At 39.8% G+C, this 23,482-nt stretch overlaps 1 protein-coding gene across 5 annotated transcripts in view; it reads right to left on the bottom strand.

Moving 5' to 3' along the window:
• The window catches only part of ltbp3 (latent transforming growth factor beta binding protein 3), a 40,620-nt gene extending 17,441 nt beyond the window's left edge, over window positions 1-23,179 (bottom strand). For all 5 annotated transcript variants that reach the window (XM_011483431.4, XM_011483434.4, XM_011483432.4 and 2 more), the window contains exons 1-4: window positions 22,581-23,179; window positions 2,697-2,975; window positions 2,464-2,621; window positions 2,285-2,390 (exon numbers count right to left, since the gene is read on the bottom strand). In XM_011483431.4, the coding sequence (XP_011481733.1) occupies window positions 2,285-2,390; window positions 2,464-2,621; window positions 2,697-2,975; window positions 22,581-22,818 (781 nt within the window). In that variant the 5' untranslated portion in view covers window positions 22,819-23,179. The remainder of the gene's footprint in view (window positions 1-2,284; window positions 2,391-2,463; window positions 2,622-2,696; window positions 2,976-22,580) is intronic.
• Between the last annotated feature and the right edge of the window lie 303 nt (window positions 23,180-23,482).

Below are 23,482 nucleotides of genomic sequence, written 5' to 3'. Positions count from 1 at the left end.
AAACGGAGAGGCCAGTTCACTGTTTTATAGAGAGAGGGAGGAGCTTCATAATGGACATGGGCATGTCAGAACTGACAACCGTGTGGGACTGAACCCAGTCATCTTCAGGCCAACTAGAGGTACAGTATTGGTTCCCTTTCAAAGGCGGCAATGTCTGAGGCAGAGCTGAGGAATGGAATAATAGTGGAGTGGAAAAATTGGAGTAGCCAAGATATTCTTGAAATTCAATCTGCAGGAGGGTGATGACAGTCCTGCGCTGGGCAGGCTCATCGGAACAAGCTGAAGCTGAGGCCTTATTTTCCACTCTCTGTTTTCCTGTCTCCATGTCTGCATGAAGTGCTCAGAATCTCTTTCCTTTAGGTTCATTTTTTAAGAAACTTAATAACTCTTATGAACATTTATACTAGATTGTTGATTATTTTTATGGTAATGTATTTATCATTTTAAAAAAAGCCCCTTCTCACTTTTCTTTTTCATTTGCTGTTGGAAACACTTACATAACTCAGACCATCAAACAAATGGTAATATTACTTGAAGCTTTTAAAAAGATTATTGAAGGGAGTGATCTGGTTAGATCTGTCTAGTTTAAAAAAAAAACATTTTCCTAAATCACAATAAATTTAATTTAGATTTTTTTTGTCTTAATAGGAATAGGGGAATGGAGAAAATTTAAATCAGTAACTGATCTGATCAGCTGCCAAAATGACACCAAGAATACAACTAATGTAAAAAATCAGAACAGAACCAATTGGATTTACTAACTTAAGGTCAAGATTTAAAAAAAAGAAAAGAAAAGAACTGTACTTTGATGGCAATCCTGTGAGAGTTCAGGACTATATCATGCTATTCTTAAGCCTTATTATAGTAAAAAAGATATCTATGCATATGATAATATATTACCTTTGGCACACAAAAGAACAATTTTTTAAATTAAATATGAGTTCCTTTCCATCCCAGAAGTAAGATGACTCGATCTCTGAGGCAACGGCTTTTGTTCCTTGTGGGTGGCCCCCCTTTTTTATGACGTCATCCTAGAGTCGGCCTCTGAGGCGTGTCTGCATCTCGCCCACGAAAACAAACAACATCTGAACTTTTCCAAAGATGGATGTGCACATTGTGCATATAAAAGAAAATACTTTTCGCTGATCCCCGCTAGCTCCGTGGAAAAAGTGTGTGTGTGGGGGGGTTAGCCTGGGGGCGGTGCTCAGCGTAGACTCTTCCAGGAAGGGGCTGTTAGCACGTATCACGTATGACAGCTTGTGAGAACCCGCTTGTTTTCGTGGGTTGGGATGGCCTGGTGCTCAGAGCACAGGTTTTTTTAGAGGAATGAACACTCAGAAATGCTTGAATGGATCAAAATACGGCTTTGGGGTTTCTTTTCGTGAGGATTGAACATTATAATCCAGTTAAAAGCTCAAAAAAGGATTTTGTATGGTAAAGTCTCACAATGACAAAAAAAAAAAAAAGAACTGATAAAGTAAAAGTTGAATTTTTCAGATCTTTTTACATTCGTGATAGAGCTGATGCAAGAACAAAAGCTCTAAAATATGGTGGCATGGCATGAGAGTGATGGCCTGGTCTCAGCTTTAGGACCCGAATAAATTACGTCTAAACATCATAAGGTGTCTATTGAGTTTTGCAGCAGAGCAGTTATTTAAAGTCCCACATTGTTTGATCTATTTTAAAGGTGTTTCCAGTGGTTTTTTAAATATGATTATGCCGTTATTGGCCAAAATATAAAAACATATGTTGTTTTCTAGGACATCGTTTCTGCAGAGCGTCAGGAGTTCATTTGAAATTCACCTCTGAGTTGTGGGCGGGACCCTTGGTGCAGGGTAAGCCCGTCCCCTCTTCACCCTCCCTGGTGCTGTGAGCTTGGAGCAGGGAGTTTGTACCTCCCCCAGCGTATTTTCCACAAAACAAATATGATCTTTTTCAAACGTCTTTTTTTTTGTCTGCTTCTGATTTAAAACATTTTGAATAAAGAAATACTCAGAAATGCAATTTTTAGCTTAATTTTCTTTAGATGTGTCCTTCATCCTCCAAAAAAGCCACAAGAACATGTTAAAAACACCAAAAACAACATATTCATTGGAGTGGTTCTTTGAAAAAGCGTCACCAGGTTCAAATTGACCAAAAAAGCAATTTACAAAGTAAGAATAACTTTTCCAGTTCCCCTCTATTACATTGACATTTCAATCTCTTTGCCTCCACTGGCAGACGAATCACAGCAAGAAAGGACAAATTATACTTTTCTGAACGGAAACCATACTGCGTGACTTACTTGGTAGTTTGGGGCACTGATAACACTTGTTTTGTCCCCATGAGTTTCCCACACTGCCACAGCAGTCCTCCTGGTTGGTCAGAACAGGAAGTGGTGTGCTGTTGCACTGTAGATTGACAGAGGTTCCTGTCAGTGAGAATGCACATGAGGCTGAAAGACACTGTCTGGACTAAACTCACAGCCTGTTTGGGTGTGGTCTCTTGGAAGCATCGCCCCTTTGGTTTGTGTCTTGAAGGGACTGGAAGTGGCCCGATTTTGTGAGGAGACCTGGCATCTGATTGGTCGAGAGAGTGAATGACCACAGAGGTGTCTGGTGTGTGATGAACTCGTACATGCACTGAAGAAAAAGGTGGCAGATGTTATTGAAACAGGACTTTATGAACTCCAGGGGGACGCGGCATTAATCTGATACCTTCAGATGAGTGATGCCCTCCCTGTGAGAAGGGCAGGGTAAAGAATGAGTGTGTTTGAGCCAGTTGTGTGCGGCCCAGACCGGACTGCTCCATCAGCTTCGGGCCATCAGACTTCAGAGGAACAGAGTATACAGGCTGCTTGTTGCCGCGGGCTGCCTGAGCCTGGCGAGAACGCTGAAGTGGAAACTGGCAGAGCTGGCCGGTGAAGCCGGGAGGGCAGAGGCAGTGCTTCCTGGAACTGCAAACGCCGCCATTCATGCAAGTCAGGGGGCACACGACTGTAGGCAGAGGGAGAACAATACTTCATACTTCAGTTATTGTTAATTCCCAGTGAAGGAACAACTGAAAAACAATTCAGAGGAGAATAAATAAAGAAATTGTGTTGAAACAGCACAGTTCTATAAAGTCGCCCTTGTAGCACCATCCTTATACCAATCACATCAACTGTTTAAAATGACTCAGGAATGGAACCAACTCCCCATAAGCATAGTTTCTATTAAAAACTGTAATGTAAGAGTTTCAAATAGGGATTAGCTTTGACATTTTTGGTTCAAAACAAACACAACAAGAATTATGACACATAATTATGATGCTTGGGAGAAATCCTTAGAACTTTTTAGCTAAATGGGGGAGCTTTGTTTGTTTTTTTAAACATTTCTTTTTTACATGGTTTTGTCTCTACATGTTTGATCTTTTGTTGTAAAACATCTTTGACCTCATGTATTGTGATTTTTCTAGATAAAAACTTATTAAATTTACCACTCAATATTGAGATTTTTGGACAGTTTCAGGTTTGTTGTGGAATTATAGTGTAATATAATCAAAATATATATTTGAAAAAATAATAAGCTGAGGTTGTACTAAAAGATATATATAAAGCATTGCCACAAAAACAGTTTTAACGATAAATGAATGAAACAAATTGGAACAAGGCTTGAAATTAGTCCAAATAAATCTGTTAATAATGGATGAACAATTGTTACATGACACCAAAAATCTAAAAAATATATTGTTTCTTGGCTCCCTAAAAAATCAAAACAGAAATAATGACAGAATTGAATGGTTTTACAGGTTCAATTCCATGAAGAAATCTTCTATTTGGGTCTGCTATCCTCTCACAGCCAGTGGCTGTTTATAGACCACTCACCACTCAAAGTTGTAACTCAGGTCAAAGTGAGACCTGGTGGTTCAATGCCTAGCTGCCCCAGTCACATGTTAAGCTGCCTCTGGTAGGTTAGGTTACACACTTTACTGTAAGCAAGATGTGAAGCAGTGTGAAAGCACTTTAAGTACTGATAGATAGACAAGTGTAGTCCACTTAGAGTCAAATGTGCTTGTTGTTTTCTGGATTTGGCTCATCATATTCGAGTCATCACTAAAAGAAAATGGATTAATATTATAAAAAAAATGACGTAAAAATCAATGAAATCAAAGTGAAGTGGCACCAAAACCACATTCCTGATGTCTCTGCAGGGCTCATGAACACGGCCACCACGTACATTTTGCCCATTTTTTCATGAATGACACTTTGATCTTTGATGTGCAATACATGTAATTCATTAGTCTATCTTGCATTCGTCATTTATCGATGTGCACAGATCTCCATCCATGTTATAAGTGTATTTTACATAGTTTATAAACAATTATTACAATTACGCAATTGTCTGCAATTTCTGCAAGATGCAAACGCAAATTTGTGGAAATCCACAAATTAGTTCTACGTATGTCCAAGTATAACTAACACATTTATGACGCATGTACCACTGATGTATAACTTTTATGTCGCGGATATGCCGCACCCATCACATTAAAATTAAATCAGTAATGAATTGCATTTAAACAGAGCAATAGTAACGCACAGATCATGTTCTACCTTTATTTACGTGTTCTTTCCGTGGTTCATTCGTGATGCATCTGTGAGAATTTCACATAAAGACCACAACTTTTCTCACTTTTTCCAAGTATAGTCAAGTATGACCAATTTTCATTCGTGCAATATATGCAAAATGTAGTGGCTATGTAACACAGCCTTCAATTTACTCAGTTCCAGAGCAAAATCATTCTTGGTATCATACATTTAAATTTGTGTGCGTCTCCCTTTTCACTCACAAAACTCCAGACCTTAAAACAGTTATCTGTACATTGGCAGTGTTTACAATCCACCAAAAACAGACCTGTTTAACCTCAGACCACCCAGCTGCTCCAGAACGGTGAAAACCGGTGGCCTCCACGCAAGAGCAGATTAACACAACCTAAGAGGCTACATCTCTGCGGTTCACGGTTATCAGAGCAAATCCTCCTACATTTGCCAGTAGATAAAAGAATGGACTGGAATACGCCAACAGGTACAACCTAAAGCTTTTATTGCAAGTCTCAGGGGAGTCCAGGCAGAAGTCTTTCTGTTCAGTGCACGAATGAGTCAAACCAAAGAGAGATCTCCTTTAGGCCCAATAGAAGACACAAATGTTTAATTAAGGTAGGTAGATAAAATGTAAGAGTTAATCAGTTCACACCACAGAGCAGGGGTCCCCAAACTGCGGCCCAGGGGCCGGACCCGGCCCGCCCATGCATTTGACCCTGCCCCCTGAATGAAACCATCCTTTTTCTTTTCTTTTTGTGGCTTTTTTTTTTTTTTTTTTAGCATGGCCACATGATCGAGACTCACGGAAGCAGGGAAAAGTGAAGCCTGGTGAACTGGGCCTCCCCAACGGAGTCCCTGGAATTGTTTCCTCACATCAATAAAGCTTATTTGAATTGAAATGTCAGCCAACCTAAAAATGTTGCTACTGCAGGCCCACTTTGACCCAGTCATAGAACTGCCAAATGGCTCTCTGCCCAGGCGACTGGGACAGACCCCGTCAGAGCAGAAAAATGACAAAAAGGTTAGGGAAGAGAAAATTTGATCCAGAATGCAGGGTATTTAACCTGTGGTGGACAAACAAGTGGTTTTTTGTTCAACATAAAAAAGGCTGTTTGTCTCATCTGCCAATAGACGGTGGTGGTGTTCAAAGAAGACAATCTTCTGACATTATGAATCCCGTCACAAAGACAAATATGACAAACTCTCAAAGCTATTATAGCTATTAAGCAATTAAGTTATTATATGTTTGCTGATTCTTATTATTTTCTTTTTTTTGGTGGAGAACCCAGAAAGGATTATTTGATATCAGATCGGGTTATTTATGTTTGGTTATGTGTGGCTTTCTGGGAAACAATAAATATTTGCATTTAGGCAACCCTGCGACTGTCACACTTTTTCAAACTGACCCTGGCCCCCGATCAGAGAATGGAAATGTCAAGTGGCCCTCACTGGAAAAGGTTTGGGGACCCTTGCCATAGAGTTTTAAAAAAACAGAGGAATCAACTGAAGAATTGATTAAATTAACAGCAGTACTAAGACAATATTCCACAAAAAAGATGTTTATAGCAATAAAAACCAATATTATCTTGCAAATAATGAGTCTTCATGTCATAAACCTCAAAGACACGAACCAGACGCGTGTGACATGCAGGATAAGACTGAGGTTTCCACCTGACTTTTACAGTTTCAGGCTTCACTTTTAAAATTTTAACATTTAAAGAGTCCAAAAGGTTTAGCCTTCCAGTTCAGTAAATAATTTTAATAATTTTTTCATACAGTGCACTGCAAACCTCATAGTGGGGGTAGGATCACGATCACTACCATGGAGATGTGTGGTAACGGGCTCAGAGACAGAATTCCTACAAAACCAGAGCAGATTCAGACTCTCCATGAGACAGACATACAAAGGCACTGCACTGATCAGTCATCTCCTGTGCTCACAGACATCTTTAGAACCCGACCAAGCCCACAGTCATGACATCATTTGTCAGAATCACACATTCTATGTTCTCCAGCTTCTGGACTCCTGAAGAACCCCTGCTTTATCCTGTTTGCAGATTTCAGCTCTGCCTTCAAAGTAATCAACCCTCTCAGTTGAGTTTGCATGTCTCCATCTGTGAGGGGATCACAAACTGTCTGTTTCTGATTAAAGCCCGCTGGTAGGGCTGGTTTTGTCGATACCTGGATCATCAGAACCAGCTGATCATCATCACTCTTTACGTCAAACGGGAACCATCTATCCCAACAGTTCCTGCAGCGACTGAAGAAGATGCTGATAGAAATGATCCCACACCTCCATCACTGACTCTTCCATCACTGGTGGGATACTGAGAGCAGAAACAGAAACACCAGAAACCGATCTGCTGCCATCTCCCCTGCTTGGAGGAGCAGTCAATGGCTCGGATTGTTAAACAAACAGGGAAGATCACAACTTACTGCTCTCCCCCAGGACTTTTCACAACATTCCTCCTGGCAATGAGACTGTGTTCAATCACAGCAATCTCACGGCACAAAAACAGTTTCTCCTCTGGAGCCAGACATATAAACACTTCATCATCCTCTTACCGCTCCCCCCATGTCCTTTCTTCACGTTTCACACCAGTGTTTACTTTTATGTCTGACTTTTGAACTGCTCATTCTCATATCCCTCATTAAAAACTGGACTAACAGAGCAACAACGTTAAATCACAAAAAATGAATAATAAAAGCTGATGATCTTTGATGTGTTTTGGCACAAAGTGTTAGTTCTGTCCTCAGAAGGCAACTATTCCAGACAAGATTAGATATGGCCTCCTTTAAAACCACAGTCAAAACACTTCTATAAATAAGAAAAAGAAGGGATAAACAGTGTCTATATAAAGACGTACTCTAAACATAGAGACCAAGTTTAACTCACTTTTATTCCCCAGGAACAAATAAGCATCTGAACAAAAGACGTTTTTAAGTTATCATTACTGATAAGATACAGCAAAAATGTGTTCAGAAATAGCAGCTGAACAATACTGTTAAAAAACAAGAAAAATAGGATAAAGCCCTGTAAGAGAAATAGTGACATTCTTTTTGTTGTATAAAAGTGAAGATCAGTTATTGCATATGATGCATCTGTCCAGAATACAGAAGACTCAAGGCTGCAGGGAAGGCTGCAGTGCATTGAGTGTCCTGGGTGAATGGGGTCACCCCTCATCTTCTGGCCCATTAAAGAAGGCATCTTGAGTATATCTCATCTCGATGAGGGAGTGATAAGTCACTGGTCCACTAATCCTTCTTGAGCGGCTTCTTCTCTCCTGCTGCCACTAAACCAACTCAAAAGAGAGCCGTGGTCCTACTCCACTGTTCATGCTGGACTTCATTCAGAGTGGCTCAATCTATGACTCCACCCACAGCCTGAGTACAATGCAACCTCAAAGAGTTTGACCTTTTGGAAGGAACCATGACTCCATGGCTGAGCCTGGTGCAGGCTCTCCATCAGGCCAAAACATTCTGGTTTGTTGCATCCTCTCGAGCTTTCTCTCATTTATAAAGGAAGTTCAACCAAAGGAGATATGAAGAGGTGTCTTCAAATACATAAGGATATATTTGAAAAGAATTAAACAGTTCATCAAATATAAAACCCATGGCGAAGCCACATTTCAGCACTGTGAGCCTCGGATTTGAGGACGTGACGACTTCATCCGCTGTCGAGGTTTATAAGAAAAAACCTAAAACTCATATTTTTAGTAAGGCCTGTACATCGTTTTTACATGCCAACATGTTTTCATTTGATTTTAATAAATGTTATAAACAATTAATATGATTTATTTTAATTGTACTTGTGGGATGTGTATATGTTGGGTCTTGATTGATTTATTTGTTACTGTGTTTGCTACTTTAACATCTTTTTTTTATTTTACTATTATCTATTTTATCATGGAAAGCACTTCGAGATGATTTGTAGCAAGAAAGGTGCTATACAAATGATGTTGAATTTGCATTTGAACAATGTTAATGTGTGTCATGGTACTAACTTGTGACTTTCAGAAATTTGGTATCAATACATTTTTTTCCTAAATACATGAAGCAACAACAAAAGAAGACCTTACAGCCTCCAGACTCTAAAAACAGTGTGTTGCCGTGTGTTTTTGTGGCTTTAAGTAAACTTTTTGTCACCTTCCTGTGTGACTTTCATTTATCATGTTTTTCTTGTTTCCTAAAGAAGCTAGGAGTTTGTAGTCACAGCTGTGCTCCAGTAGGACTTGGCAGTTTAACCCTCAAATCCAACCTATAGGGGGGCTTAAGCCCCAATTAAATCGACCCCACAACCCCCCAGTCTCAGGGTGGACACTTGTTTGCTAAACCACTAAGATGGAGAGGTGCAACTGACAAAAAGCAGTCCCCGAAAGGCTGAGACAGGTGGGAAGAAAATTCTATCCATCTGACTTCAGAAAATGTTTACCCCATGCATTATCCATAATTTAGCTGATCATTTTCCAAGAAGCCTGTCTGACTGCTATTTAAAACATGGATGTAAAAAAAATTGTAAAAATCTTTTTAAATTGTTTTAGTAATAACCCTGTCTTATGGACTTTGTTAGAATTATTCAAATATGTTTTTTTTGCACTCACATTAAATCTTTAAGACAACAAACCTGAAATTAACCTTTCAACTTGAAGTGATCCATCCATTTTCCAAACTCACTTAATCCCTGTTGGGGTCACTGCGTTGCTGGAGCCTATCCCAGCATTGTTGGGTTTATGGTGGATGGAACCAGGTGGATGGTTCAACAGGCCATGTCAGTGTTTGAAGGGTTTTAAGCACAAAATACTATAAATAAGTGTTTAAGAGTTACATTTTTTAGTATGAAAACTGTACCCAGTTATTTTTCTCTGTTAGACAGTTATTAAACATTAATCAAATTCTCACAAGAAAAGGTTTAGATAAAGATTTTCCTAAGATCATTTTTTAAAGTGGGATTGTTTTGTTAGTTCAGTTTCGTATGTATCCTCAGTTAAAATGAGGCCTTTTAAAAGGAATTCTGAAGTTGAAAGTGTTTGTGTATGTTCACATCAAATCCAGCAGCTAACAAATCATGTTGAAGCCTTTCCACTATCTGTGCTTTTTTCCATTTTCCAGTACTCCGAAATTCATGCTTTTTTTTTTTAAATCAAATGAATGTGGAGAACAGGAGAGGAGTTCTGCACACATGGAAGTAATTAGGTGAGGATTGCCAAGGATCCTGGACTGCAGCACAGTTATCGGACTTGATCGTTTAAAACTCAGTGGGGACGTCCTTAAGTCTGGTAAAACAATAAAAAATCAGTTCAATGAGACATTTCTTTCTCACAGTGCAATAATTCAAACATTTAACAGTTGTACTTAACCACAGTTAGAAAGCAACATGCAGAGCTAAAGCAGGAGGGTCACCTTGCAGAAAAAACGGGCTGGGGATTGCCAGTTGTTGCAGGTTTGACACCACTTTCCCAGCTTCAGAGTTTCTCTCCGTCATGGGTTTAGAGAGGAAACTAGGAAAGATGTGGCGGTTGAAAAAGTGAGATTGCAGACATGGGAAGAAGAAAGCACAAGCAGCTCCTTCCAAATGTTATTAAACAATCTAAACCAAGAGACGGAGAAGATGACAAACTGCAGGCAGTCTGAACCAAGGCTCCAGCTGGCTGGGAATGTGTCTGAGACAGAGACTGGGAGCTCTGGTGTATCTTGTGCTACACTAATGAACACAAAGGAAAAAGGGGAGTTGTGTTTCATACTAGGGGTCACATTTCCTGGGTGGTGCAGGTCCAGTGAATAAAACCCTTTTAGATGTCACAGATTGAGGCCAGCATGATAGAGTTCAGATCAAATCACTGACTTTAAAATTGGTTCTTTTAGCTATAAATAGACAATCTGGCTCAAATCTTTTTTTTAAATACATTTTCAGTCAAATTTCTAAAATATCTGCACTTTCATGAACTTCATAATGTACTTTTCTAATGGAGATTGAAATGATGAATACATGTCTAGACTGACAGCCATGGTGTAGGTGTTCCCGCTAATTGCTGAGTTGCTAATTTATACAGTCATTGGTTGTGACTTGAGCTGTATCTTTACACAGCAAACCAATATTTTCAATTATAAAAATTCGTCCACAGAATTTTAGTATCCACTCTAATTCTTTGAAAAAAAAATGTAATAGTAAATTGCGTATATTCATAGATAGCTTTACAACCTTCTTAGAAGACCCAGAAGGCTTTACAGTCATCCACACACAGAGATGGCGGCTCCGCTGCCAAACACTGGAGCCAACCTATAATCAACAGAAGCAATTTGGGGTTCGGTGTCTTGCCCAAGGACACTTTGACACATGGGTGAGCAAGGCAGGAGCCAAACCTTCCAATCAGAGGTTGAACGCTCTACCTCTGCACCACCGCTGCCCCGTCAAACTTTGCTTTGTGCTTAACCCTCCACCTTTTGTAGTTCCCAATGTAAAGAGCTGTAGTTCCTAAAAAGACCACTGGATGCGGGTTAAAAAACTTAGAATTGTCAGTTTGACTCCCGGGTCAAAAGTCAGATTTTAAACCTCCAATAATGTATTTACAGTCTGGTTTCAAGGGCTTTGTATATGATTACACCTTAAGATCTATTCATGGTAACTGTGGGAAGAGGAACTTCGTTAAATCAGTCACTTTAATACTGTTAGAATACAATTGTGTCTGATTTAGGAGTGTGACTGCCAAGTGAGTGGACCCAACGGAGCTTTAAACCTGACTTTACCCTGCCCATTTGCCATGTTTAGTTGTGTTACAGTTAACGTGCAGAAAACTGCATCATACCACCAACAGGAGCCAATGTCCTGAAAGAAGCACCTAATAAGAGACACAAATCAGTCTTTATGCAGAATAAAATTATAGGTATAGGCAAGATAATGATGATAATGATGATAATGATGATAACAGGAGAGGATTGTACATTGAATCTACACTTCACCAGCTTTCGCAACTGCTCAGATTAATACCGACAAAACACTTTTTTCCACTGTACCATCACAACAAGTAAAACAGAGTAATGATGTTGATCTTTCCTAATATAAGGATGAATTACAACAGGAGGGGTGGGAAAAAAAGCATAAAACAAGGCAACTGACAGGGATAAAAAAAAATCTGAAAAAAATCTGTGTGAGTGTATTAAGATGAAAGATTCATTTAACTTCCCCACGGTAGTCAAACTTTAGTGTGTTTAAAGGTGTAGGTGAGCAGTAAATGTCCACACCAACCAAGTCACAATAATAACATAACCAGGGGTCAAGTAGAAAAATGTAGCTTTGTACAAAAAAAAATGCACATATGATACAAAAACTCTGTCAAGCTCTTTACAAGAAAAAAACTACTATTAAACCAACGTGATATCATGATTTGGTTCAAACCTAAATTTTTGGGTCACAGTTTTGTTTCAGGTTAAAATTTGATTTGTGAATTGCAAAAAAAAAAATATCCGAAGTAATTCTTTTTAAATTAATTAACAAGCAAGTAACATTGAAGAAAACGTTATTCATTTGGTTTATACCAGGCCTGGTGTACTGTAATAAAACAATAAATAAGAAATCTTTCTTACATTTTGCACAATTTTGACACTTTTAACAAAGATCTCACGGTATACAACTATACACTTCCCCCACAATTCAAAACCAAGTATTGTGGCATCCCTAGTAATTACCTTGATGTTTTCTGCTTGACTTTTTTTTTCTTTTTTTAATTATAATTTTACAAATTATAATATTTAAAAGTACATTTTTGAAAATTTGCAAAACTTCCTATTTTTGTGTACCTATTCAAAATAATATACCAATATACTATACTGAGCATTTATTAAAATTTGTAGCTCTATGCACAATACTTTAAACTTTTGCAACAATTTAGCACTTTTTCTAAATCTCCTTCACCTTCCAATCTTCAGGTCAGCAGTTTTTTTTTAATTAATTAGCTTTCTTCTGTTTTGACTGTGTGCAGTGAATTTAGCCATTGACCTCCAGTGTCCTAAACATTTTTGTGCCTTCTACAATATCCTGTATTGCTTCGGCAGAATGCAGCATCTTCAGTGACACACTTCAGCTGTCAGCCATCACACTCACTTTTTAATAATTTTGCTATAATGATCTGTCAAGTACTGTGATGGATTTATGTTTTGTAATCACATAAAGGGAATCTTCCTCTCTGTTTGTGTGTGCTGTTTAAGTGCAGGGCGTCTCATCTCCTGGAGAGCCGTTGTGGTTAGCTGACTGAGTCACATCACACGCTAAAAGCAGCACAAAGCTGTAAGGTTGAGATCATGAGTATTTTCCTCCTTATCTCGTAATTTATGAACGTCTGTGACTGCTTCTGTCAGGTACTCTCAGTTATAGCTCAGGTTTGAACCACACCTTCTAGCGTTGCAGATCTAACACATTCCTGAGTCTAGAAGTGGCGTGTTATTAAAAAAAATATATAATCATACGTGTCTGAAAGTTATTTAGTGCTCTAAGTGAATGTGAGGTATGAGCAGAGCAGCAGCAGTGGTAGGGCTAAAGCAGCAAAAACCATCATAAATGATAATTTCCACAGGTTTTGTAGAAAAAGAAAAAAAATGGAGATTTGAGAATGCAGCAGGACACCAGCAATGAAAAAAAGATAGGAAAATATTACTGAATAATGAAATAAAAGTAGAAAAGATGAATTGATAAAGAGATCAAAATCATCCATTCTCAGCCTAATCTTTGGCACTGCAAATATGGGGGGTGGGGGGTGGGGGACTTTAGTGGTTGGAAACTTTCTTTGAGAGGCAGTTCTAAGTAATTCCATCTGCAATGTCATCCAGAGTAAGTATATGGTCTCAGGGCCAAAAACAATCATCTCTGTTTTGACTAAATTCAAACATAGAAGAAATTGAGGATCATACTTTTCAAAATATTTCAAAAATATTCCAAGTTTACCGATTAGTTTACCAGAGACTGCCTGCTTACAGGTGAAGTCCAGGAAATGTTATTATAATAAACAAGAAGGGGACAGAGGCAGGAGTCTCTTCAGTTCTGACCTTCTGTTAATTTCAACAGAATATCTTCTCAAAGAACAAAAGGGTTTCTTGTGTTATATTTGGAACCAAAACGAAAATGAAACTGGTTTCTGTGCACATCTTGTGTTTTTGTAGAATCACCTTGTCCATAAAGATGTTTCCCTTCAAGAGAAATTCACACAATCCATTCCTTAACTACTTAACCCTTAGTAGTCCATGGCCTTTTTGAGCATTTTTTTCTTTTTTCAAAACTATTTGCCTTTAAAACTGTTTTTTGTGGAAATATTTAATATCCATTTTTTAGTTCAACCTTTGTAAACCTGAAACTTTACAAAAATACTAAATTATGAGTAGGTAATGTCGCCATTTTATTCTGCAAAAATTGAGATTAAACTGTTTTTGTTTAATAGCAATTGTGTATAGTTAAAATAAAAATGTAAACGTACAAAAAACAAAGCAATAATGAGGTCGAAGCAATGTATTTAAAAAAACAGGCGAACCTCCACACAACGATACTCACCGGCCACTCTATTAGCCACACCTGTCCAACTGCTCATTAATGCAAATTTCTGATCAGCCAATCACATGGCAGCAATTCAAAGCCTTTAGCCATGTAGACATGGTCAAGACGATATGCTGAAGTCAAACTAAGCATCAGAATGGGGAAGAAAGATGATTGAAGTGACCTTGAACGTGGTTGTTGGTGCCAGACAGACTGGTCTGAGTATTTCAGAAACTGCTGATCTAGTTGGATTTTCACCCAGAACCGTCTCTGGGTTTACAGAGAATGGTCACAAAAAAGAGAAAATATCCAGTGAACAGCTGTTCTGTGGGCGGAAATGCCTTGTTGATGACAGAGGTTAGAGGAGAATGGCCAGCTGATAGAAAGGCAACAGAGGGTCAAAGAACCACTGGTTACAATCGAGGTCTGCAGAAGAGCATCTCTGAAAACACAACACGTCCAACCTTGATGCAGATGGGCTAAAGCAGCAGACCACACCGGGTGCTACTCCTGTTAGCTAAGAACAGGATCTGAGGCTATAATGGCCTCTACATTCACCAGATCTCAACCCAATAGATCACATTTGTGGATGTGGTGGAACGGGAGATTGACGTCATAGATGTGCAGCCGACAAATCTGCAGCTACTGCTAAGCTGCTAGGGTTTAAGTAAGTGATCTGTTTGGGACTAACAGGACACTGATAAAGACTCCATGTATGTCTATATGAAAATGCACACAGGCATACTCAACATTTTTGAAATGTTTCAACTAATTACACGTCAGAAATAATGAGATATCCATTACCAACAGAAAAATGTGTGTGATAATGAAAAATTCAGAGTACAAAGTCTGGGAGTTGCCCCCTGAATGCCCTGAAAAAAAAAGAAGAAAAGCCACACCCTCCTGTCTGTCTGGAGATGACGCATTGCCAGTGCCTCCATCCACAACGTCCTTCCAGCTGCAGCTGCACCCTCCAAGCACAAAAACAACAAATTACAGTTCTCCAGGGCTCGCTAACTGGAAGTTACAGCAGACATGAGCTCCAAACACACCAAGGATCCAGCCACCTCATCTACCCCGTCCTTAGAGTCTGCTCTATAATAGCAAGTCTACAGGATTCCCACACAGTACCCTGATGACGCTCTCACTATGATTCAGCTCCCGCCTGAACCAACCCACTCAGACATCTAAAACTGGATGCGTTCACTGGTCAACGTGTGGTCACTTCCATGACCTTTCCGCATGAGGACAAGCAGACTGACTTCTGCTGTCAGACATTCCCAGACGATTATGAGATGACAAAACTGAAGAAAATGATTTGTGTGCTGGTTTATGCACATCTTTTCAAGCAATAAAAAGTACTGAATTTGGTCTAATGTCTTCTGGTCCAGAACACACAGCCTACAATTAGTTACAGAGTTTTTAGAATCTGCAACAATAAAAGCAAATTTAGGTTCATAAAAAAGGGTTTTAGCACTTCATACACACACCCTTTACAAACAAGTTCAGAGGAAAGACCGCAAAATACTCCAGATGCAACATTGCAGTTTTTGTCATTTTCATGACAGTTGTGTAATCTGAAGCATAGACAAACTTGACAATTCAAAAAACGGCTTGACTGTGCCAGAAATGTTTATACAGAACAATAAAAGAAAATTGAAATCTACATTTTAAATGAAGATGTCGTGTTTACATTTTTGTTTAACTTTACCAAGTTAGACTTCACTGTGGAAAAGCTCAAATAAACCTTAAAAAGCTTTCATAGAAATGCCATGCTCACTTTATGTGTATGATGTGTGAGTGAAACAAACATTGTACAGCTTTTTGGGAACGACATGATTAAGTTTGATTAGCCATTGACAAGAAAACCATAACATTTGGTAAAAAATACATATCTGTATCTCAGATTGTTTTGCTGCATGTAGGACTCAATCATTTAAATTCATGAAAGCAGAAATACATCTTTTTTTATAAAAGAGATCATGTTGGTGAAGTCAAAGGACTGAGTTTGTGGGGTGATGGCTTTTACAAGGTTATAATACAAATGTCAAGAGGTAAATAAAGGTGTGACAGACGGAAAAAGATTGTATTTGTTACATAGAAAATACGCTGGGCAGGCCAAAAGCGTCCTGCTCCGCCCCAATCTGATGCATCCACTTGTAGATGATCTTTATTTTCCTCATCCTAGCTGGTATCTGGATCAAAAGTGTACGGCTGGATAGCTCCGATATTTCTCGCCATTTTTGTTGCACCACTAACGTTATGTTGGGGGTGTGAGGAGCTGTAAGCTAGTGTGAGAAGAGAGACCTTTGAACAGAGAGCACTCAGTAATTGGGAGGGAAAGGGGGGCGGGGTTGCTCAACACTAAAGATTTTGCCCATAACTCAAAGGCAAATTTCTATTGAACTCCTGCGGCTCCAACTATATCTTTTTAGGCTAAAAATTGCCTAAAAACGGTATAGTCATAATTAAAAAGAGGATCAGAGTGGGACTTTTAAAGCTGTTTTATTCCCAAAAAAATTATTAAGTGTTTAATTGCTACCACAACAACATAATTTTGGCTAAATTAAACTAACTGCTGCAGCTTCACTAATAGGTGCAACCTTCCATTAAATGAAGCCACACTGACCTCCACTTTCCCGGTCATTATGGAAAAAAAACTGTTTAAGAGAATATTCCTCCCTGTAGTACTGTTCCACTTTAAAGACCTTTCAAAGCAGTGACTAAACAGCATTAGCTGGAGAATGGCTGTCATTGCACTTTGTGTTTTCCTTCACCGACAGCTCCAAAAACAGGAAACCACATCCTAAATACACCTACCATCAACTGGCACTGTGAGACCACATACCACACCAACTGAGGGGCGTTGGTCAGAGCTCTGCCACCGAGCCAGAAGTTGTGGAAAATGACATAAGAGAGACGCTTTACAAACACGCTTTCTCTGTCCACATCCAGATACCCTCAAGCTCCCTTGGCTTTAGTTTCACAAACACCGTTTCTGCCCCGCAGTGCCACATGCTGTCTTCTGAGGCAGTCATTCAACTCCAGTCAATGTGAGACTGTTAGCATGAATGAGAGGGGCCCATCAAAAGGCTCCCAACAGAGACACATCAGGACAGATTTGACTTGGAAACCTTGCAGTTACCCAAATCCCACTCCATCTGATATGATGAGATTATTTTTACATCCACACGATGTGTTTAACAGAGCTCTTGATTGGGCAGAGATCCAGCCCTGTCCCTCCCCCATCTGGTAGAGATGTTTGTGGAGGGAGAGTCAGGCAGAATCTGGGCACTGGTGCAGGTGATGTCATTTAATGACTATCTGGAAACCTCAGCTGCAGAGCAGGCAGGTATGGGATCATATCAAACGCCGGCCTGACGTGTAGTGTATCTTAATGAGGAGCGGGGCAGGTAATGCCTGTAGGCTGCTTAGGCTGCTCCTGCCTTCGTTTTTCTGTTTACCCTGAGTAATCTCTTCAGCTACAAGCTCCTGCACACCACGCATGCAGTCCCCAGGACTCGCATTCCTCCAACTGGCTTTAAATAACTGTTGCGTTTCTCCCCCTTGCCACGCAAATGGGAGGAGAATGTTAAAGATGGAAAAGAGGGTTGTTTGTTTGAGATGGGCTCAGTACACCTCTACCCCGGCCGGCACAGTCACAAGCAAATATACAAACTGTTCTCCTCTGATGATTAAAAAAATTGCAACTCTTTTTTTCCAAGCGTCATGAAAGTGATTCTTTCCTAAACGTTCACAATGAAAGAATTGTTTTTAGAGAATCTAGTGACATTCAAGAGGTTAAATTCATTGGAAACTCCTGCTGAGATTATGTGGATTTAGGCCCTGACTAAGCAATGTGTCGCAATACTAACAAAAGTAAAAACAGAGAGGGTATGAAGGTGCATTTTGTGCTTAAAAATCATCTTTGGGTGGCAAAACATTCACTGTGAAGTATAAATTCATTTGAACACTGCATGTGTTTCAGGATCTACAAATAACCCCATGTGGGGCTTTTCTGACAAGCAGAAATAGACAGAGAGGTGACAGAATGTGCACCCATGCTTGTTAAAATTCAGCCTTGACAAGAGTTGATCGGGCCGCAGACCCACACCAGGCACACCCGGCCTCAGGTAAGAGCTTTCCCTATTAAAAAGCTGCCAATGAAGAATCCATGACAGGGTGTGAGCATGGGAAACGTGCAGAGCTTCCACTCTGACTTCTGTCCAACCTGTGGCCAAACATTTGCAGCGCTTCAGGTTTTTGTTTGGCAATGGACCGCCTTCTCCAAAGTTTGGCGTGAGTAAAATACATGTGTGGGCAGCAAAGTAGAGATCTTTGGCATTAAAATAAACTACTAGAGAAAAAGCAGAACCAAACTAGCGTTAAGCGTTGAACCTGACTACTCTTCATTCTTAGGCTCTCATGGACCTCTGACCTGTGCCAGGGAAAAACCAAAACAAACCACAAGGCTACAAATGTCACGTTGCTTCAAATACAAAACCACGTGGGAAATCCTAAAATATTACTCGTCATGATGCCCAATTTAGAAGCAGACAAGCCTGGGCTGGGATATGATAACAGCGCTTCCCGTGCAACACGAGGCCCGTGTTCTGAGACAGGCAGAATCTGGGGAAGCTTAGAGATCTGTATAAAGAGATGTTGCAGAGATGGACAGAGGAGGCGAGGCTACCAGGGCGGTCTGGGGTTTGAGCAGCTGCAGGCAGCGTGCCTGAAATATGGGATGCTTCTTTGAAAGCACCGGCAAGAAAAAATAGATTCAAAGAAATTCTTGTTGAAAAAGCACTTGATTTAGATTTAGCTGCTAGGCAGTTTTTGGAGAAAATCACCTGGCAATGATTGCTTGCTCCCTGATTTCTTCTTGTCTGATCTACATTATAAAGAAAAAATCCCCTAAATATCAAAAAGCACACATTTGAACCTTTTGTTGCCTTAAAAACACACTTCACCCTTCCTGTGGAGCCCTTAAATAAGTTTACATCAATCAATCTTTCTGGCAAGGAATTCTGTGCTTTCATCAGATCCAGAAGGTGCAGAGCAAATGACACATGGACTTCCTGGAAACAGACATCATTTCTTGTCTAAATGAATTGTGTAAACTTATATGGCCATTCTCCACCTTCATTTAGCCCCCAAAGTACTTAACGGTCACATAGCCTGAATGTACACAAACATATAGGTCAATCACTCTAACTCTGCGCCATGGCCACCCCTATACAGGTTTGATGAGGTTAAAAAGTAATCAAGGCTTAAAGGTCCTTATTGAGGCAAACTCTTGATGTCTTATTTCTTATGGACTACGAGCTTGAAAACACGGTGGGTCGATGAACGCACAAAAAAAAGTTTAGATGGGGTCTAGTCTAGGGAAATTTATTAAAACCAGAACTAAGTATATTTTGAAGGGTAACCTGACTTCCGTAAAATAGTACAAACTCAGCCCTTCACAGCTGTGTTTGTGTTTGTGAAAAATAAACTGCATCCACCTCTATCTGGGATCATCTCAACCAATCTTAAAAGGTGACGTTTTTGTTTTTCGAAGACATAAAGCAGATGGTTCAACGTCCTCCAGAAGAAATGTGCAAACAGTCCAAACAAAAGGTGATGTGGTGGGGAGAAACTATCACAAAATTAAACTCAGAAACATTTTAAAATTCAGATTTTGGCCTTAAGAGCTTTAAAGGCTGATCACCAAAACCCACCAGCAGCCACTGTGGAGTTTTAGCAGGCAGGGATAACCAACATCACAGAGCCATACCTCTAGAAAAAACTGAACTTTTACTGTTTGACACTAAAAAACGTATTTTTTCAGGATTTCCCACAGAAGAAACAACTTACAGCATGGCTAACTGGAAGCACAAATTAATGTGTTCTCCAGCTGCTCAAACTAAGATGTTCACCATACTAATGTTCTCAATCCTCTTTTCAGGGCATTTTGTTTAAAAGAAAAGGTAGAGATACTATGAATTGCCTTCATAGAATATCTGCCAAGAAAAACTATGTTTTGCTCGCTGATATTCTATAACCTATACCGAAGCGTTTTATGGCTATCTTCTAACAAACAGAAAAAATCCTTTACGGTGCAAAGGTTCCTGGCCTAACTCTGTTCACATCATAACTTCTCAAATATGGAAAACTGTTTTATTGTCTCCCTCAAAACCATGTCTTATTTAACATGGAAGAGAGAAATTTCCACTTGTCCACAGCACATTCCAGGACTTACAAAGGAACAACACGCACCTCTTGCTTCACTGAAGTCCAACCTTTCAGATTCTCCATGAAAAAGCGGACACAGGTGATGCCTGGTAGGTTCTGACTGAATGTGTGAAGTATCCCAGGAATCTAATGTGTCACTCTTGAATTATTTGTCATGGAAGCTCCAAACCGTGAAGCAGCACATGGAAATGAAGGGGAAAAAAAGAGGGAAAACTGGAATCTGGAACACAGATTACTTACAAGACAAACTGGACTATATCTGGGATTGATTTATTTCTTTTAAACAAGTTAGTTTTTTTAAATAAATTCTGTTCTGGATAAAATCATAGTAAAAATGTTGAGGGACAAGCTGGGTTGGATGATGAAACAATATGTTTTCAAATGGAATGAAGGTGAAACTGGAGCCAATATAAAGCTGTGCTTGATCATCTTCTCAAATAACAGCTTGAAAAAGAAGTTTTGGATTATAATCTCTGATCAAAACAGAGCCAGTACTAAATTATCTTGACTAAAAAAAGACACAAACTATTAAAAACATGAATGTGTGGAGTTTTTTTTTCTTCTTCTTACTACACATGTTTTTCTCTCCTGTGAGTCATACAAAGAGCACAGAGCATCAGTGAAATCCATTGTGGGTCTAGAGATTGTCGTAGACTGCAAGGCTCCAGTCTTACCACAACCGATCTGATACGACCCAAAAACCCATCCAGACCCCCGAATCAGGCGGCAGAGATCTTAACAGAACATTCATAATGAGCCACGTCTTATTAACTAATGTGCAACCTTAGGGAGTCTTTTTTTAGACCCAACAGTGAGACCTCACCCCATCATAACCAGGTATTTATGAGCAGAACAGAGTTGTGGAGTCGTACTACGTTTGAAGTCGTGACAAAGAGAAATGATGCAAAACATAAATCTTACGGGTGGCTTGATGGTCTGTGAAAGTTTTTTATGTATGTGTGGATGTGTAAAAACATACACACATGCATACACTTTCTCTAATGGCAGTGTATTCATGTCTTCATGTAAAAAAAATGCTGTTTTCTCAATAAAGCTTAAAACAAATCTCTGCCAAAATTGTTTGGATCTATTTTCAGTAAGTAAAACTTAAACTATTTCCATTTGACTTAATCATTCTCTGGAATGATCAACATTTCTGTTACAAACAGCTTTATTAAGTTGCTTTTAGTGCACATCTTTCCTAAAATCCCTCAGAATGAGCTCTTTGCTTAGACTGCTCTCACTTGGCTTCACATATGATTATAGAATGATGACAAATGATCTTCTAGCTTTTGTAAACAACCCCTGCACAAAAAACTCCTGCCACTGATGGAGCACATGCAGTGTGGGATTTCAGATGCAGGCTTTAAAGCCTCGGTTTTGAAGCATGGGACAGAAAATATGATTAATATTATTTACTCATATAGAAACAACAATTTTCTTATTTGTTCCACTTATAAATAAGAAAATTGTTAATAAAAACTTCTATGTTTTACATTCTCTATAGATTAGAATGTTTCAACAGATATTTTCTTGTGATGATTGCACTGATGAAAGCAACAATGAGCAATTTGTGGTCCTCCAATTAACTTTCCAACATTCCAACTTTTTTTTTTAAACAGTTCCTTGCTATTAAAAAGCAATCTTTTTCTTTATATGGCGTTATTTTTGTAATGCACAAATGTGGCGGTAAGTAGCTTTTTAACACACGTTTTCCTGCTTCTTTGATCCACAGGTATTTGTGTAAGTAACAATAGACATAATTTAAGAAAGTTTAACCTTACTTGACTTTAGCCATTCCTGTGCTCCAGAAACTAAGTTCAGAAGTCTGACTTTCACACACTCCAGGAATGTTCTTTATATGAACATTAGGATAAATACTTTTAATGATGCTCCATTTTTACTCAAGTTACTATTTTTAATCCATTCTGGGGGAAAATATACATCCCACTGACATTACTTCTATTTTAACATGTTTTTTCTTTCTTTAACCCTGTAATATGTGGTTTTTGGGCTTTGCAACGTTTTGTGTAGCTGACACTGCTTTGTGCACACCTCAAAGAACACTTTTTCCATTCCTTTCTATTAGTACCATTAAATCTCGGCAGACTTTGATTATCTTTTGGTCAAATTAGGGACTTTGTGGAGGTCCTGTGTTGGAATTGGAGCTTAATTATTGCCCAAAGAAAGTTCTTTTATGAGCAGAGCCCACAGGCCCCTCTGAAGCCTGTGGTCCTCTGGGGTCAGCAGACTTCTTCTCCTGTCACTCACCGACCCTGAAGCCCTGTCCTATCAGCGTGTCTGCGCCCTGGCCGTTCTCCGCGATCAGCGTGGTGTTGTTGCCCTGCTCGCACGTGTCGTGGCACTGGCCCTTCAGGCAGATCCGCTTGCAGATGAGCGGCGCGATGACCACCTTGATGCGCTCGCGCGCAGAGGGGCGCTCCGCGCACCACACCAGCCTGTGCACGCTCAGCCAGATGACGAGCAGACGAGGGATCAGGGAGGACATCCTCGCATCCTTCACTGTCCGCCGCAGAGATCCGAGTGCATGGGAGCCAAGGCTCCGGGGTTCGGCTCCAGCTCAGAGGCGCCTGCTTTGTTCACCGATGGAAATCCTTCACGTCTCATGCGGTGGAAGAACTAGAAGAAGAAGAAATAATAACTGCCTCCCACTTCTGTTTTCGAAAAAAATCACTTTCCCTGCGTCCTCCAGTAATCCAGCTGAGAAAGCGCCTCCTTATTCATCCTGGAAGTTTGTCCGCTCCCTCTCCAAAAAGTTCCTGAACTAAATTTAGTCGCTTTTCTCTTCCTTTTCTCGCCTGCTGCTGCAGAGAGACTGTTGTGGCTTTGGGAGAGAAAGAAGGGAGGAGAAGAGGAGAGGTGAGAGCCAGCCCTCTTTGGAGGAGCTGGCTGCAGGCCAGCCGGGCGGCGCAGGAGCGGAGCTGAGGGAGCAGGGACCGAGGCTCAGGCCCCAGAAGGGCCCCTTCCTCCATGCTGCCCAGACAGCTGACAGCATTTCACACAAAAGCTGGACTTTACCTTTAGTGCGGGATTGGACTTGGTTGATTAATTGAGTGAATTGTGATGACTGAAATATCAAACTTTGCTCAGCCTCTGGAGATTTTTAACTTTAGAAAGAATGAATGCAAGTGTTTAAATTTCATTATGATGTA

The sequence above is a fragment of the Oryzias latipes genome, chromosome 14, assembly GCF_053564925.1.
Source record: "Oryzias latipes strain Hd-rR chromosome 14, Olatipes_Hd-rR_3.1".
NCBI lineage: Eukaryota > Metazoa > Chordata > Actinopteri > Beloniformes > Adrianichthyidae > Oryzias > Oryzias latipes.
The sequence above is the reverse complement of the archived record's forward strand: the minus strand, read 5'-3'. Positions and strand labels throughout refer to the sequence as shown.